The 19136-nt window shown below is 36.5% G+C and overlaps 1 protein-coding gene across 1 annotated transcript; it reads right to left on the bottom strand.

Moving 5' to 3' along the window:
- Positions 1–686: 686 nt before the first annotated feature.
- Positions 687–9358, bottom strand: LOC107907423 (ABC transporter G family member 32). The gene is made up of 24 exons (XM_016834796.2): positions 8829–9358; positions 8087–8207; positions 7903–7991; positions 7731–7815; positions 7496–7655; positions 7345–7421; positions 7186–7239; positions 6940–7030; positions 6514–6815; positions 6158–6439; positions 5691–6007; positions 5450–5610; positions 5278–5381; positions 4625–4784; positions 4390–4509; positions 4213–4304; positions 3794–4126; positions 3414–3704; positions 3208–3291; positions 2942–3075; positions 2606–2833; positions 2336–2507; positions 1983–2237; positions 687–1112 (listed from the first exon to the last, which is right to left on the bottom strand). The coding sequence occupies exons 1-24, from the start codon at positions 9101–9103 to the stop codon at positions 840–842; spliced, it is 4260 nt and encodes a 1419-aa protein (XP_016690285.2). The 5' UTR covers positions 9104–9358; the 3' UTR covers positions 687–839.
- Between the last annotated feature and the right edge of the window lie 9778 nt (positions 9359–19136).

The following is a 19136-nucleotide window of genomic DNA, read 5'->3' on the forward strand; positions in this document are numbered from 1 at the left end:
AATTAGCCAGCCTTGGTGCTGACCATTTTGGTGTTTATTTTATGCACACCCATATCTTGGGTGACAACTAAACACGTGGGGGCTTTCGTCTTCATATTCCCCGTTTGGCGTCTTCATGTTTTCCCCACCTTACCAAACTTCTTAATGTTATAAATCTAAAGATCAATTCTGAATATTGTGGTATGATGTATTAGAGACTGCTATGATATTCTTACTTGATTCTATCAAATCAGTGAGACTTATATATAGCAAACCAGTGTTATTAAATGACCTACCCTTCTTCATTCTATAATTAAGAAGAAAAGGTAATTGTGTTGCTCTTTTGGGCCCAAACTTTGAAAAGCTGGTCTATTGGGTTTAACGCTTGAGTACCTTAAAACCAAATTCAGCCGAAAATGGCCTAGACAAGAGTTTTTGAATTTTTTTTTTACTTTTTGGAAAAGTCTAAAATAGTACTTCAATAAATAATTTATTCGGAAAATTCGATCTGATTATTTATTTGTTGCTTTGACTTGTCACACAGTTCACGACTCGAGGTTTTACACCTTGTGATTTTATGTCTTCTTGCAAATAATTAATCTTTCAATTCTCAATTATTTGATAAAATTTCAAATAATTTAATATTCATTTTTATTCACTTCACTAATAAAGCATATAGATTTATCTGGTATCAATACATCCAGTAATAGTATAAATCCAAGACTATAGCTATTATTATTATCGTTCAAAACAATAAAAAAATATATAAATTATATATTTTCAGTATCTACAGATTTTATTGCATTCTCCATTTGCGTAGTTAGGAGTTAGGACAAGTTCATTGTTGGGCACACAGATTGTTATCTCCTCTGGAAGTTGAAGGCTTTTATTGCAAAAGCGAAAATCACTCCGAAGAAGATGACGAAAAAGGCTACCATTAAAGCAGCTATTACCAAGAAATCATGGCGATACCCGAACACTTGTTCCAGTAACTGTCTTGTAGGCATTGAGTGCACTCCATCTGATAATTTCACCGCCCTTTCATCATCAGCGTATTGTGAAACCACGAGGCCGTACAAACTCCACGCTATGGGATTTGCCCAGTAATACCATCTCCACCAAATGGGAATTCTCTGGCAAATTTATTATTACAAATAAAAACATGAATGTGATTTAAAAGGTCCTCCAAATTGAATAATATGTTTATATCAGTACATTCTAAAATCTGCAACTGGAAAACGATGGGATGAGTTTGATGGAAGCCTATAGTTATTTAGGGATGGAAATGGAGCGAGCCTCATCTACCTCCATCCCCTTCTTATAAATGTTACTGATGCTCTTTCTCTCTCAATAAACGTAAGTGTGCAATTATGATAAACACACTAACACAATTTTTTACCTGGAAAACCTCCCTTTAAAGCAAAGTTTAAAATTCACAAGAATTGAATTGAGACTCCACTAAAAGGTCATGCTAAAATATCACAATTATTATAATGAGCATATAACTCTAAAAAAGCCAACAAGTAATCCCAAGTAAGAAGGAAAAGAAGCTAAGAGTGGATCATGGATGAACCCCCGATTGAACAGTTGATCGAAACTGCTTTCCTTTTGAGTGTGCCGCCTCTCACTTGCCCAACATTCTAACGTGTAAAATGTTCCCCCCACCTTTTTATTAAAGGGCAAAGTGAGTTTTCCACACATAGTGAGACTCACGGCCCAACAATATGTCTCCATGAATATTGGTGATGTCCATAACCAATTTGCGTTGTTTATACAATATCTTTCAGATCCACTTGAATGCTAATGATTTTTTTAGGGATGCATGCTATGTCAATCTAAATACATACCTATATGTTGGATCTTTCATACCCATATCTGAATATTGTCTAAGAGGATGCTGGATGTAAGTACAACAAAAATAACACAATCGGAGCAAGACAGAAAACAAGAACACATAGCAGATTAGGCGAGATGAAGAGTGAAGAAAGCAGCTGCTTTATTACCTTGTGGGGAATCATAAAGCCGCTAAAAAGGTTCCAAAGCATATAAAACGGAGCCGCGATGATAGCAGCCACATTGTGATTTGGTGTGACAGCAGTAGTCATCATTCCATAGAAGGTGAAGTATAACAGAGTTGAGTACATAAAGAATATGTACCAAATGAATTTCAAAGCAGTCCACTCAAATGAGGCCATAGAGTAGAATATCGAACAATAAATTACCGACTGTGCAAATACATAAGGGAACTCGATAGCAACCTGCGAAGCAAACGGAATGAATCAGCTCATTTCTGTAGAAAAAGTAAAGGGAATATGCAGCTTCTATTTGTGTGGAATGCTGAAAATAGAAGGTAGACCTGAGCAAAAGCAAAGGCTAGGCCTGAATACATTCCTGCGGCTCTTTCTCTGTATGAAACGAATCTCTCAATGGACACAACAGGTTGAACAGCAGTTGCATTTGTAATACCAATGAAGAGGACTGCCGCATACATCGACCCCATTGCATTGAACAAATCTTGCTGGCTCTCCCTGTAAGTGAAACACAGAGGAACAAAATAAGCACATAAAACAACTCAGATTCTTTACTATATTGATTTGAAATAATATTTAGAAGATAACTAGAAAACCTTTGTGAACCGAATTTCCAGCATATTGTTCCAAGCATCAACGAAATGACAATGGTGTAGAAGAATTTAACTGCTGTGTATTGGGGGTTTCGCCAATAAGATAGATTTTGCTTCCAAAGACAAGTTAAAAACTGTTCAAAAAATGACTGGGAATACTTGGATGGAAAGTTCAATTCTTTTGAATTACTACTTGGCTTGCTCAGATTTTCAACCAACTCCCTGTTGCGTCTGAAAGAAAGCAAGAAGATGAAGTTACAAAAAAAAAAAAAAGATTTTGAAAGGTATTGTTTAGAACTAAATAAAACCTAATTGTAAGCGAATCAAAAGTATTCCTACTGAAATAGATTAGATCTTCGATAAATGTCTGCAAAGTCCAAACCCAAACGGTTTTCTTCAGCTGTAGAAGTAACCTCAAGCATCCAAGCAGCAGGATTGTAGCCAGGTCTGATCTTAGGCACTCCTTCAACTGCCTAGAAAACCAAAATATAGATCAGCAGGAATAAGGACAAATTCTACTCTCTTTTCTGGGCCAGTGGCCAAGTTCATAGTTCACTAGACCATATGAAATACTTATTCTAGTAGCTAAACATACAGAATCTGACCTCAAAATACTTTATGAGTTCGCTAGAGTTGGGGCCTAGTGGACCAGCATATATGAGCTCTCCTCCACGTTTCATAAATAAAAGCTGCCATCATAGATTAAATGAGAAGCTGAATGAAGATGGGATCAAAATGGCATTTCTATATTTGTGCATATATTTGTGTGTAAGATCATCTGTAAAACAAATTCTCAAAGAGAGAAAAAGACCTCGTCAAAGGATTCAAAAATGTCTATGCTGGGCTGATGGATAGTGCACACGATTGTTCGTCCGGTATTCACAATATTTCTCACAGTCCTCATCACGATGGCAGCAGATCTAGCATCCAATCCCGTTGTAGGCTCATCCATGAAGACTATAGATGGGTTGGCGACAAGTTCAACAGCAATAGTTAACCTTTTCCGCTGTTCAGTGGACAAGCCATCAACACCTGGCAGACCAACCAATGCCCCACTTAATGGAGTGAGCTCCACAAGTTCCATCACCTCCTCAACAAATGCCTGAGAATCCATCCCTAAATAAGTCAATACGGTACACCATGCTGTCAAATAGTACTATACAAGCATAAATAAAGATATGTTCCAATTACCCTTTGTATCTCCAAGTCAACATCCGATGGTAATCGAAGCCAAGCAGAGAACAGAAGTGATTCCAGAACGGTCAAACAAGGAGAATGAATATCATTCTGCTCGCAATAACCTGAAATTCTTGCAAAAGTCTCTTGCCTTTTCGGATAACCAGATATATTTATGCTCCCTTCTATGACCCCTCCAGTTTTCCGACCAGCTAAAACGTCCATGAGTGTAGTTTTACCAGCACCACTGACACCAACCAAAGCTGTAAGTACACTAGGTCTAAATGCTCCAGTAACATCAACCAACAACTGCAATCTGTCTTCAGTTATACCTTGTTGTTTCAACTCCTGGAAAAACACATAGTCAAAAAGTTAACTCATCAACATATTTCTATAAAATAATTAGCATAGGGAAATAGGACAATATACTATACCACAGGGATCTCCACAAAGTAATTTATATTGCTGAAAGACATAGAAAGTGGTTGAAATGGGAGAACCATGCCTCTGTGCTTAAAATAGTTTCCTGCCCAGCAGTTGAATAAAAAGATTGAAACATTTGGCAGCATAAAAGAAAAAAAGGCTAAAGATCGGAAATGTCTTTTGCTCACCATTTACTGAGCTTGAATATTGCAAATAATGTCTCAGCTCAGTTACATTTTCACCCTTCCTTCTATTGTCTCTCTCTTGCAGCTCTTCCTTGGAGAAAACTGCCTGTTGCTTCCCCAGAGCTATAATAAATGACAAAGGCATAAATTTGATTAGATTTACACCAGATATCATATATGTTTTCCTTGGAAAGGAAATTCATGATGGACAAATTTCAATAGGAATGAGATGGCTTACGGTTAAGGTTAGCTAGAAAGAATGTAAATAGAATATTGAGCAAAACTGTATATCCAAGCAAAGCACCAACACCAATCCAATACCAGTAGCTCTCTGGAAAATAGCTGCGTGCTCTCAACAGTGCCTCACCCAGTGAGAAGTTAGTGTAGTTTCCAGCTCTCTGTAAAAATGGAAATTAAGTACGGTGAGTTTCAAGCTTCAACATAAGATTGAAGCCAAATTCCAACTTAAATCATCACACATTCAGAGAACATGATTCACATTTCACAAATGGAAGAACCAGGAGCCCAATAAGGGCGAGACACAAATATCAAGCTACTAAGCATAAGTCTAACTAAATAGATAGATAGATTGCTCAGAGGCATTGTCACAAGCTTAGGCATGCTTGCTCATGAAGTTAAAAAGCATAAAAAAGAAAAACTATAATGTTGCTAAAAGGAAATGGAAAGTACTTCTCTAACTCGCCCATTAATCACAAAATAAAAGTGCAAGCTTAGCATGTTTATGCTAACTATCAACAATCATTCAGCAGTTATTGCTGCTGATTTTATTCTTCTCCAGACATCATTAGTATTGCTGCATGATGACAGATTAACAGAATATTCCACAGCGCCAAAATAATTAATGCAATAATAAATATTTATAGATGTTACCTTATTCCAAGAATGTCCAAGGAATTCATTGACAGAGGCTGCATTTTGAGCATACATCAAAGGAGAAACCCAATAACCCCAGATCCACCAGCTAGGGATATGATCTGTCAGATTGAAGAAGAATAAGTAATCATATCGCAATTATAGAAAATGGAGAGCATGTTTGTCTAACCTCTTGAAATGATATATCCTCCAAGAGCCATGACCACCAACATAGCAAAAGATCCAAAGGTGTTGGCAACTATCATATTTCTGCCCAAGGAGCCTATCACACGAAAAAGAGCTATAGACATCTGGTGCAGACAGAAATATAACAAGAACTGCCGAAGAAATCTGCAAGGTTCAGAATTAAAGTGAAGATTGAATCTCAAAACTGCCGCGATACATGCAAAAATCATCGAAAACAACTTTACCTGGTGAGGTTAGGATCATAACCAATTACGTAGTATGAAATTGCCACCCAGAAACCAGACTCGTAGAGGGAAGTTGGAATACTTAGCAGCCAAGAAGGCAGCGTATAAGCCCAAGTTGGATAGAAATGCAAATCCCTGTGCTTATAAAGAACAGGAAGTTTGGCCACCAACATTGAAACCTCCGTAAATCCATTGAAAAGAATAATGACCATGGAAAAGTAAAGTGCCCCTAGATACAATCCTCCATCATCGATTGTATTGTGATGCAGCACAGTCCGCATAAAAACGCTCATTGTGATTAGTGCAACAATAAAAAGCTGGACAAGGAAAGAAAAAACTAAAAATCATATTAAATCTCAGTGGAACTGTGAAATGAGTTGTTATGACAGGAGGATAGAAAGAGAATAAGGTTAACCAAATCATTAGAAGTGTGCTAGTGTTTTGAATCGTGAAGTTTTAACACTTACCTGAATAAATTTGAAAACATAGATAAATGAATTCCGTTTCATCAGTAGCATCTGCCAGTTAAAGTTGGTTTTAAGAAGTTCATTCTTCTTCACTCCATAGCGAGAAGTTGACAGTGCTGCTGGATGGCTATAACGCTTATCAAATGGAATGCTTAGTTCCTCGTACAAATTCTTCCCAGTTTGATAGGATCGGAAAGCTTCAGAAAATTTTCCTGGAGTAATGTAGCGATAAGGCTGGAAAGGAAGAGACCAATACTGTTGTTGATCCTTTTTCGACAAAACCTGTGCACAGAAAACTTGAGCAAATAGAATACCATATAGATTGTATGTCTAAAAATCAAGCTCTAGCCCCATACCTCTTGCAAGAAGTCTGCCACATTCTTTCTTTCAGGACACTTAAATCCCATAAAAGCAAAGAAATCAAGGGCCTCCTCACGAGGCCCCTGGTATACAATCTGGCCCTCACATAAAAGTATAACATCATCAAACAACTGGTAAGTTTCAGGAGCTGGTTGAAGCAGAGAAATCACAGTAGTCCCATCGAGTGCACAGGTTGAATGTCTCAAGTATTTAATAATTTGATAAGTAGTAGAACTGTCGAGCCCATTCGAAATTTCATCCATGAACAACACCCTGGCTGGCCCAACTAGTAATTCACCTGAAATAACAGTTCTGGCAAATCAGCATGAATGAAACCAAATAGCTCCTTCTTTGAATAAAACACACATACACGTAGCTCCTAGTACACGACCAGAGGAGAAGGTACACAACAAATCATAAACCTGTTGTAAGCCGCTTTTTCTGGCCACCGGATATCCCTTTAAGCATTTCATCTCCCACCAATGTATCGGCACATAGATCCAACCCTAAAATCTTTGTCAAATGAATTTTAGTGCCTCAGAAGAATCAGTGAAACTTAGGTCTTGTTGAAGTGCAGTTGGTAAGAAAAATGTGTCACTTAAGGCCTTGAAAAGTATATTAAGTGCAGTGGCACATGCATCAAGGAGAAACCAACATCTTGAAAATACCTTCATGATGTATTCAACCACGAGGCTTGTCTCGTTTCCCCCCAAAGCTAGTGACTAGAAACAGGAAGTTGTGTCATTAATAACTCTTAGCCATAAAGATCTACTAAAATGAAAACATAACTACCCAAGAAATAGGGGAAACACATCCATCTCACCTACCTTCATAAAGATATCAAGATCTTCATCAGGTTTTATCCCAGCATTCTTTTCTCTTCTTGCAAGTTCCACAAGCATGTCTTTTGCAAGCAGACATAAGTAAGCAACATGGAATTGCGACTTATGGATGTAAAGTTGATTTCTCAATGCTTACCATATTTAGATCCAACACCTTGACACCGTCCTGCAAATTCAAGTGTTTCCCTCACAGTCATTTCTGCCACATGCCAGTCCTGTTGGCTCACATAAGCAGATGTCCTTGGAGGAACGAATTCCTTTAGCCCATGTCCATTATATGTAACTTCCCCTGACATCTTCAAAGCGATAAAATATAATGAATAACAAGAAAGAGTATTGACATAAACGCAATCTTCCTAGCATCTAAATACCTGCAAATGAGTTCCAAGGCGTCCAGCCAGAGCCAACAGCAACGTTGTCTTTCCAGAACTTGGAGGACCTAATAGTAGCGTTAATCTGCCAAAATATGTAGTAATTAACAGTTCCGCACCTCAACATTATGAATCCATATGCAACAATAAGTAGCAACGCATTCAAACGCACCTTGAAGGCCTTACAATCCCACTACAATCGTCTAATATAGTTAACTTACTTCTCCTTCCTTGATACATACGCAATTGTCTCAAAAATGCCTGAAAACCACATTTTTTTAATAACTAGAAATTAAAATGAGCATGGCCGTAAATAGCTTTATATCCCAAAGTCGGTCAATGGTTTAAGATTTTACCTCTGCCATATTAAAGATAAAATTGGGGATTGTTGGCAATGCTCTGCTCCCAACATGAACAAAAGATTCAACAGTCAGATTCTGAAACCGAACCTCAATCTTCGGGAATTTCAAATCTACTCTGTGACACCACAAATAACCACAGCAATATTTAAGCAACTGTTAGCACCGAGGCGAGAAAACAATAGAAAACAGTCTCAACTTAGAAAAGAAATGCAATAGCTAGCTTCTTATTTTCCCAGAAAATGAAAAATATAATAATAAAGGTTTAAATTATTTAAGTTTTACTTTTAAAAACGATCACAAATGTTAGTATTTGATGAATTAATAAATTTTTTAAAAATATAATCATAAAGTTCACTTGACTGAAGCCAACAAAAAGGGCGACCGATGTCACTTTAGAACAAAATTTCGTCGCTAAAGTTCAAAAACAAGCTTTTGCTTGTAATTAGTGGAAGGTATTAGTATGATACATTAATTGTTTTTAAGTCAAAAAGATTGATTCATAGATGCTATTAACATTGTTTCATAGATTCTAATAACTTAGCTTAGCTAATTAAACCGTACGGTCAAACTAACGTCAGATTTTAAAAAAAGGATCAAAAGATCCCAAAATCTTGATTTGCCATGCTTGTCAATATAAAAAACAGCAGAGAGTTATTCTGTATGTTCTTTCTTTTAAACTTAACAGAACACTAAACCAAACACACACAGAAAAAAAAGTAAGTAAATCCAGCATTACGCCTCGATTCGTTTCCTCATACGATCAAAGAACTGTTCAGGATCATCCTCGGCAGATTTAACGAGCCGTTCGAGTAAAAGCCTTTGATCGGTTAACTCGAGCTCGCTCACATCCACTTCTTTGGAGTCGCCAACCATGTTCCTAAAGATTCCCCTTCGAACTCGAGCGTAAGTTGGCAACCTCTCCAGCGCCGCCCACCTCAGTGCCTCCTCCTCCTCATCTTCCTCCCTGAACGAAGCCGACCTGGAGAACACATTCTCCGCCGAGTTCCACATTGCCTCCTTTCAAAGATCTAAACAACAAAAGAAAAAAAAAAAGAAAACCAAACCCTAGAGAGATTAAAGAAACAAGAAAAAAGAGAGTACAATTGTGAGATTTAGAAATGTGGCTGAGAGTGCTTTTGTAAGTAGAGATTGTAGTCTTCAAAATAGGTAGTTGAGCTTTGCAATTGCATTTATGGCGGGTTTTTTTTTATTTTTGTAAAATTGGGGGCTCTGTTTTCGGCTAACGTAATTGTAGAAATGCTTACGTCGTTTAACTTTCTGTTGCATCCGTTCGGTACGTTATCATTAATAGCCGCGGGAAAAGAATATAAAAGTGGCGGGGGCAACCTCTCGAGTCGCGTACACTGTAATCGCTCTTAGATTGTGAAATATGTAAGGTTAAATATGTTATAAGCCCCTGTAACTTTTAAAAATTTAAAATTGTCTTTATACTTTTTAATTTTCAAGATTCAGGTCCAATGGTTAATATTGTTGTTTTTTGTTAAATTCATTGGTGTGATATTTTAAAACTAAAAACTAAAAATATTTTAATAAACCTGAATTTATCAAAAAAAGTAATAATATTAACAGATTTGAATTTTAAAATCTAAAAAAGAGATAAATTAAATTCTCAAAATAAAAGTATAAGAATTAAATTTCAATTTTTTGAAAAATACAGGGACTTATGATACATTTTAACCTATGTAACTTGGGCTACACACGTGATGAGGATGCGGGGAGTGGGTTTTTGATTAATAGATCTGAGAGTGGGCTGAGAATCAATGTCCGATGTTTCTAAAAGTGAAGAACACGAATCACCGGCAGCGGCAGAACAAGACAAGGGCATGTTTTGTAAATTGTAACGAACCCCTTATTTTCTTTCTTTTCTAAAATAAAATTATCATGTACTTTTATGCAATTTGCATGGTGTATGGCAAGAGAGATTTATTGATTTAATAAATTAAAGTAATAGTCTATTGCAGAGCCGACAAAATAAAAAGAAATTATTTAACGATAGGAAAATTTAAATTAATAAAATATAGCATAAGTTCTTTACAAATTTATAATTTAGTCTATATATTTTTTATTTTGATAAATTTAATCCATTTACTTTTCAGATCTTAAATTTCAATCTAAACTATTAATATGGTTATTTTGTTAATAGTTTGATTAGAATTTTGAAATTTAAAAAATAAAATAATTATTTTAAAAAAAATATATAGGATTAAATTTCAAATTTTCAATCTAACATTGAAAAAAAAATATCAGCTATTTTACGATGGACAGTCTTTTTAAAAATTTAAGACATAAACACTCATATTTTATTCTTTAATGTTTTTTTATTTTGAATTTTAATAAATTTATTGACTATATTAATATCAGTTGACTTGTTGTTAACTAACTTCACAACCATAAATATTAAAGAAATTATAAATGATAGTAACTATTTTTTATTAATAATAAAATGACAAATTAAATTAAAGAAGAGACCATCATATTCAACCACAAATTGGGACTTTGAATTAGGTGTCGGGAAAACATGCATTTAATTTCTGTAACAATTTTAGTTCCACCTAATTAAACAACTATATAATATAACTGTTGTTCCAATAGGGTCGAAAGCATGTAAATTATTGTACTAAAAAATCACACAAAGTTCAATTCTCAGGAAAGAGAGGTGGATCACATGGATCTCTTAAATACCAAGTCTTTCCTTAGACAGAATATCCCTTCTATAGTAATTTAATAGCACAATTAAATACTACTATTATACCCTCAAATATTGAAAGAAAAATAGGACAAGAAAGAACACAAGAGTTTTAACGAGGTTCGATAAATTATACCTACGTCCTCGGGCACTAACACCAGATGATAACATTACTATCTCCAAAGTATTATAAACAAATAGAATTCCTTAAGAATTCTCAAATGGGAGAAGAGAGAAAACTAAGAGAGAAAGATTGGTTGGGATGAATTGAAATGAGAAATGAGAAGGCCTATTTATAGTTGAGGTTCAAGGACCAAACAATAAATAGCCCATTATCTCAAGGACCAAAAAAAAAAATTATCCCTTGCCACTTTTCCAAAGTTGGTGGTTGTCATTATTGATTGTCTCCCATTAATGTTAATGGCAACCATTATTAATTGTCTTCCATTAATGTTAACAATCTCCACCTTGAAGATTTGATTAGGATAATCACATCTTCACACACTTCCTTCAACTCCCCAAATTCGATAAAGCTATCTTTTGTAGTGCCTACAAATGCGCTCTCGAGTGCCATACACCTGAAGGTGCTCAAATTATCAGGATGTTAATCAAGTTCAAACAATGATTAAACTTGATTGTTGTTACCACCTTGGTCATCATATCTGCGGGATTATCTGCTGTCGGAATCTTCTGAAGTAGAATTTTTCCTTTTTCAAAGACTTCCCGCACAAAGTGATATCTTACGTCGATATGCTTGGTTCTTGAATGATAGACTTGATTTTTCGCTAAATGAATAGCGCTCTGACTATCACAATATAAACTTATGTGACTTTGAACAACTCCTAAGTCTTTCAACAATCCATTAAGCCAAATAGCCTCCTTAACAGCTTCTGTAACTGCCATATATTCTGCCTCTGTAGTAGACACAGCTACTGTAGACTGTAAGGTAGACTTCCAACTCACTGGGGCTTTCGCAAGAGTAAACAGATACCTCGTAGTTGAACGACGTTTATCTAAATCACCAGCAAAGTCGGAATCAACATATCCAACTACAAACTGACCAAGTGCTTCATCCTGTTCAAAAATTAAACCAACATCTACGGTTTTTTGAAGATACTGTAGAATCCATTTCACAGCTTGCCAATGTCCTTTTCCAGGATCATGTATATACCTGCTCACAACTCCAACAGCTTGTGAAATGTCAGGCCTCGTACACACCATCGCATACATCAAACTCCCAACTGCATTAGCATATGGGACTTTCGCCATATATTCTCTTTCATCTTCAGTCTTCGGAGATAATTGAGCACTAAGTTTCAAATGAGAAGCAAGTGGGGTACTTACATGTTTTGTGTTTTCATTTACACCAAAACATTGTAATACCTTTTTCAGATATTGCTTCTGATTTAAACAGAGCTTGCCTCTCGGTCTATCTCTACTTATCTCCATGCCGAGAATCTTCTTGGCCTCACCTAGATCTTTCATCTCGAACTCTTGATTCAACTGAGCCTTCAGCTTATCTATCTCATTTTGGCTCTTCGAAGCGATTAACATATCATCAACATACAAGAGTAGATAAATGAAAGATCCGTCATGCAGCTTCTGCAAATATACACAATTGTCATATTTGCTTCTTGTGTACTTCTGCCTTCTCATAAAGCTATCAAATCGCTTGTACCACTGCCTCGGGGTTTGTTTCAATCCATATAGCGATTTGTTCAGCTTACAAACCCAATTTCTACCACCAGCATCTGTGTATCCTTCGGGCTGAGTCATATAGATCTCCTCTTCTAACTCACCATGCAAGAAAGCCGTCTTAACATCAAGTTGAGCTAGCTCCAAATTCAACTGTGCTACTAAGGCCAACAAAATTCTAATGGAGGAATGCTTCACAACAGGGGAAAATACATCATTGTAGTCAACTCCCTCCTTCTGAGCGTAGCCTTTAGCTACCAATCTTGCCTTGTAGCGAATATCCTTCTTGCTAGGAGATCCATCTTTCTTTGCGAATACCCACTTGCATCCGATTGCCCTTTTACCTTTCGGTAATTGCGCCAACTCCCAAGTATTGTTCTTCCGGAGAGACTGCATTTCTTCATCCATGGCGCTTTTCCATTTATCACTTTCTAAGCTTTGCATTGCTTCTTGATAAGTGATAGGAATATCATCAACAACGGGAAGGGCGTAGGCCATCATATCAGTAAATCGAGCAGGTTTACGAATTTCTCTCCGTGGCCTTGCAACTGCAACTGGTTTTGGTGTACTTAGTGGTTCTTGGGTCAGAACCTCTTTAACCTCTAATTCCTCTATTGTGGCTGGAGAATTAGACTTATTAACTGGGCAAATCCCCATCTGCTCAAACTCCACCTGTTTTGGAGTACACTCCACCTGCTGTGGAGTATTGCTCGTCTGAATATCTTTATCTGCTACCTTTTTCAATGTGTCAGATTCATCAAAGGTAACATCTCTCCTTCAGATCATTTTCTTTGTGCTTAAGCACCAAAGACGAAATCCCTTCACTCCAGAAGTGATTCCCATAAAGAGAGCTTTTTTTGCCTTCGGATCTAACTTTGACTCCTTCACATGGTAATATGCAGTGGTTCCAAACACATGTAAGGAATCATAATCTGTAGCCGGTTTTCCAGACCATACCTCCATAGGAGTTTTTCTTTCTAATGCAGATGATGGCAAACGATTAACAAGATGGCCAGCGTATGTCACAGCCTCAGCCCAAAATTGCTTGCCCAACCCAGCATTGGACAACATACATCAAACTTTCTCCAGGAATGTTCGATTCATACGCTCTGCCAATCCATTCTGCTGTGGTGTATCCCTAACTGTGAAGTGTCGAACAATACCATACTCTTGGCACACATCGAAGAACAGATCACTTTTATATTCCCCTCCATTGTCCGTCCTAAGCCGCTTGACTTTCTTGCCAGTCTGGTTTTCGATCATAGTTTTCCATTTAAGAAAAACTCTAAGCACTTCATCCTTAGTTCTCATGGTATACACCCAAACTCTTCTGGAAAAGTCATCAACAAAAGTAACAAAGTAGTGTTTTCCTCCCAATGAAGGTGTCTTGGAAGGCCCCCACACATCTGAGTGAACATATTCTAAAATACCTTTTGTATTATGGATAGCAGTGCCGAATTTCACTCTCTTTTGCTTTCCCAGAACACAATGCTCGCAAAATTTTAATTTGCAAGCCTTTGCACCTTTCAACAATCCTTGCTTTGCCAGAATTTGCAAGGATTTTTCGCTGGCATGTCCCAACTTCATATGCCACAACTGTATTGAGTCTAATTCTTTGTTGCCGGAAGCTGCAGCGACTGCTCCAATAACTGTACTACCTTGGTAGTAATGCAAGTTATTTTTCCTGATGCCCTTCAATATCACAAGTGTGCCAGATGTCACTTTCAAAATCCCATCTCTCATAGTAACAACTGAACCATTGGATTCCAAGGCTCCCAATGAGATGAGATTTTTCTTCAAACTGGGCACGTACCGAACATCAGTCAGAACTTTGGTTGATCCATCTTGATTCTTTAATTGGATTGAACCTATCCCAACAGTTTTACAGGCATTGTCATTGCCCATATAAACAACTCCTCCATTTAGTTCTACTAAATCAGAGAACCACTCCCGGTTAGGGGACATATGATAGGTACAACCCGAATCCAATATCCACTCATCTGAATGGAACGATGATGATGATGCAACCAGTGATAGTTCAGAGTCACTAGTATCATGCTTTGCAACACAAGCATCTACAGCAGCTTTTCCCTTATTCTTCAGCTTTGGACAATTTTTCTTCCAGTGGCCTTTCTCATGACAAAAAGCACATTCATCTTTCCCGAGTCTGGACTTTGACTTTGATCTCCCCTTTTAAGTTTTCTTCCGAGTGTATGAACGACCTCGGACTACTAAAGCTTCTGTATCTCTGATTGAGTTTTTATGTTTGTCCTTCTTTCTCTGTTCATAACTGTATAAGGCCGCACAGACTTCGCTCAGAGATATATCACTCCTGCCATGAAGTAGAGTAGTTTCTAGGAACTCAAACTCCTCAGGAAGTGACCCCAACAGCATCAAAGCCAAATCTTCATATTTGAATGTCTCATCCATATTCAGCAAATCAGTGACTAACTGATTAAATTTGGTGATGTGATCATTCATTGTGGTACTTGGGACGTATGTGAAGCGAAACAGTCTTTTCTTCAAGTGGAGCTTATTTTGACTGTTTTTCTTCAAAAATTTTTCTTCAAGTGCCACCTACAACTTATTTGCAGAAGTCTCATTTGAAAAAGCATACCTCTGCTCTCGAGAAAGGCATGATCGAATTGTGCCACATGCCAACCGATTGATCGCCTTCCAATCTTTCTCCTGTACATCATCTGGTTTCTCTTCATCAATGGCAATGTCTAGACCCTGCTGAAAAAGGGCATCTAGAACTTCACTTTGCCACATACAAAAATGGCCCGTGCCATCAAAAATCTCCACGGCCAATCTTGCATTTGCAATTGTCGGTCTTGTCCATATGGACCATGTTGAAGCTCCTACACCGACCGTTTTCTCCATAATCTTTTAATATACCTAAGGAAATCTTTTCTGATGTGGAAGATTAGTTTAAACTGCAACCACAGAGCATACTACGATTAACCTTCGGCTCTTGATACCACTTGTTGTTCCAATAGGGTCGGAAGCGTGTAAATTATTGTACTAAAAATCACACAAAGTTCAATTCTCAGGAAAGAGAGGTGGATCACATGGATCTCTTAAATACCAAGTCTTTCCTTAGACAGAATATCCCTTCTATAGTAATTTAATAGCATAATTAAATACTACTATTATACCCTCAAATATTGAAAGAAAAATAGGACAAGAAAGAACACAAGAGTTTTAACGAGGTTCGATAAATTATACCTACGTCCTCGGGCACTAACACCAAATGATAACTTTACTATCTCCAAAGTATTACAAACAAATAGAATTCCTTAAGAATTCTCAAATGGGAGAAGAGAGAAAACTAAGAGAGAAAGATTGGTTGGGATGAATTGAAATGAGAAATGAGAAGGCCTATTTATAGTTGAGGTTCAAGGACCAAACAATAAATAGCCCATTCAAGGACCAAAAAAAAAATTATCCCTTGCCACTTTTCCAAAGTTGGTGGTTGTCATTATTGATTGTCTCCCATTAATGTTAATGGCAACCATTATTAATTGTCTTCCATTAATGTTAACAATAACCTATATTTGTATGATCAAAGCCTAAAACTTGAGTTTCTTGTTACCTACTTTCTCCTTGAAAATAATGATATTTTTGTACTGCATTCTTAACTTCAGCTCACTTTTTTTTTTGAATTCATTATTATTAAGGGGGGAAATTAAGTACTCGTACAATTTTATTTAATAAATTGTTCAAATTTATTTGTATATTTGTTCGATAATACTTTTTTCTAATTTTGAACTTTTATAGTGTTAAATAATTTTTTGGGGGTAATAAAAGAGGCTTAACAAAGCCTATACAACAGCAGGGCTCCTAGTGACAGAAGAATTTGTTGCAAATTGCTTGTCAAAGGCAACAGCACCACCAGCAGAAGTCGGTGGAGCAGTGAAGATGCATGTTTCTCGAGGTAATTCTGCCAAGCTTGGCCATGATATCAGCAACCGAGTTTCGATGACGATTAATGTGATGAAAGCTCAATTGCCATTCTTTAGAACAGAATTCCTTGATTCCTCTGATTTCAGAAAGACCATTAGTTCCAGCATAGCCACTACAAATAATGAGATGCAACACTCCTCCAATGAAATAATTAGAATTCTTGTATCCAACGTCTTTACAGCATTATCTATTAGAAATGAATTTTCTAACATTTGACTCCGTACCACTGAAAGATTTAATCGCACACTTGAAAGATAGCCCAAAAAGTCGAGACAATATTTAGATAATTGATTTATACGGACTCTTCCTGGTTTAAATTAAATAAATTCTAATTTACTAATTTAAAAGTTAAAGAATAAAAAATCCCTCCCCAAACCATGCTTGCATTTTTCATTGCACATGGCTTTCTCTATGTATCCATCTAAAACCCTGTTATCATCTAACTGCAGAGGTCTGATTGCTATCATGAACCGAGCCATCTGAATTAATTTTGTGTTGATTCCGACTTTGCTGGTGATTTAGATAAACATCGTTCAACTACGGGGTACTTGTTTACTCTTGCGAAAGCCCCAGTGAGTTGGAAGTCTACCTTACAGTCTACAGTAGCTATGTCTACTACAGAGGCAGAATATATGGCAGTTACAGAAGCTGTTAAGGAGGCTATTTGGCTTAATGGATTGTTGAAAGACTTAGGAGTTGTTCAAAGTCACATAAGTTTATATTGTGACAGTCAGAGCGCTATTCATTTAGCGAAAAATCAAGTCTATCATTCAAGAACCAAGCATATCGACGTAAGATATCACTTTGTGCGGGAAGTCTTTGAAAAATGAAAAATTCTACTTCAGAAGATTCCGACAGCAGATAATCCCGCAGATATGATGACCAAGGTGGTAACAACAATCAAGTTTAATCATTGTTTGAACTTGATTAACATCCTGATAATTTGAGCACCTTCAGGTGTATGGCGCTCGAGAGCGCATTTGTAGGCACTACAAAAGATAGCTTTATCGAATTTGGGGAGTTGAAGGAAGTGTGTGAAGATGTGATTATCCTAATCAAATCTTCAAGGTGGAGATTGTTAACATTAATGGAAGACAATTAATGTTAACATTTTGATCCAGCCGACCTTGGGGGGACACCAGCAACTGTTATGATTGAATGTTAGAGTAGCATTCCTCTTTGCAGAATCATGCTGAACGCTCTTAGCCAAGGAAAAACTCCTTTTAACAACCTCGATAATACTACTATGAGATCCATTGAAAATGACATCATCTTTATTCTTCCAAAGGGGCCAAATGACGATTGAAAACAACGAGGGCCAAGAGACGCCCTCAACAGATAGTCCACCAGCATTTTTCCTCAGTCATTCCACGACGCAAATGCTCACCATTGGTCAGTAATCTGTCAGGTCCCAGTTCGCATCTTCAACATCCCATTGATCTTGGTTCATACCTTTATAGGTTTCCGAGACAGAGAAACGACCACTGTTTGACCAAGTCCAAGAAAGTTTGTCTACACCAGCATCAGCAGGAGGCAACATGCTTTCAATGACAGACAGGATGTTATGGGGAGGAACTATCTCCCAATCCCAATCAGCATTGAGACCAACCATATTAGCGGCCGATATATAGTCATTCAATGGTGATCATAATATTTAAAAGAAAAATTAATCACCACAAGATCAAGGGGTTTAATTTTGGGATTAAGTACACCTTTTTCCTCGAGAATCATAATATTGAATTCCATTATGGCTACGAGATAGGTAAATCTGTAATGTTCAACGCATTGGCAAATACTATTTACTGATCTTTAATTTAGTGGACCTATTCTACTTGCAACTACAATTATGTGTCGTTTTCTTTCGGTAAGAGCCTTTAATGCCTCGGTGCTTCAATTATTTTCATAAATTTGGATAGACATCAGTATATGAATATAAATTTTCATCTCGGTTTTTTTTAATTAAAAATAATTGGTTTAATATATTATTTAGTATTTAAGGTTGAAATTTTTTTTAATGTGTTATTTTAATTTGATAAAAGTTATATATTTTGGTACTTAAAGGTAACGTTACTATTTTTTTTAATTCGAGTTTTTAAGCTTGATTTGATGAAAGTTAATTGTCAATATTACTAAGTTTGAATTTTTCATGGTTTTGTCAATAAAGCAAATTTAGTGCTAGTTATGGATTTGTTTAATTTTGTGTTTAATTTGTCAAATACAATGGGCTAGATGTGATTTAATTCGAGTTTTAGGATTGATTTGATGAAATTTAATTACTAATATTATTAGCTAATTATGAATTTTCATCAAATAAACTTTAAAACCCAAACTAAACACTAAAAAGTTAATAATATGTCTAGTTTAGATAAAAGTAATATATTTTATATTCGGGATCCATGGCTGTCTCTCTCAATAATGTTATTCTCAAGGTTTGAACCTACGTTTTCTCCTTAAGAGTGCAATGTGACTTACCATTACACCTAAGTTTCAACCACTTATAGGTAGGTATATGAATTGATGATTAGTGTATTTTATTTTTGTCACTAGAAATTATTTTTATTCATATGTAAGGTTTTACTTCTGGATGATATTAGGTATGGCCCGATCCAACATGTTACTTTTGGTTGGTATTGGGTACGGCCCAAATAGAGAATTTTACTGAAATTTGAATATAAA

Source organism: Gossypium hirsutum, chromosome D05 (genome assembly GCF_007990345.1).
Source record: "Gossypium hirsutum isolate 1008001.06 chromosome D05, Gossypium_hirsutum_v2.1, whole genome shotgun sequence".
Taxonomy (NCBI): domain Eukaryota; kingdom Viridiplantae; phylum Streptophyta; class Magnoliopsida; order Malvales; family Malvaceae; genus Gossypium; species Gossypium hirsutum.

What these genes read in the sequence shown, in the direction of transcription:
- LOC107907423 (XM_016834796.2), bottom strand. Translation starts at nt 9,103, where the DNA reads ATGTGGAACTCGGCGGAGAATGTGTTCTCCAGGTCGGCTTCGTTCAGG. An exon ending in TTGGACATTCTTGGAATAAG is followed by an intron (nt 4,785 to 5,277) that starts GTAACATCTATA and finishes CCATTTTTACAG; the next exon opens with AGAGCTGGAAACTACACTAA. An exon ending in CTTTCTAGCTAACCTTAACC is followed by an intron (nt 4,510 to 4,624) that starts GTAAGCCATCTC and finishes CATTTATTATAG; the next exon opens with CTCTGGGGAAGCAACAGGCA.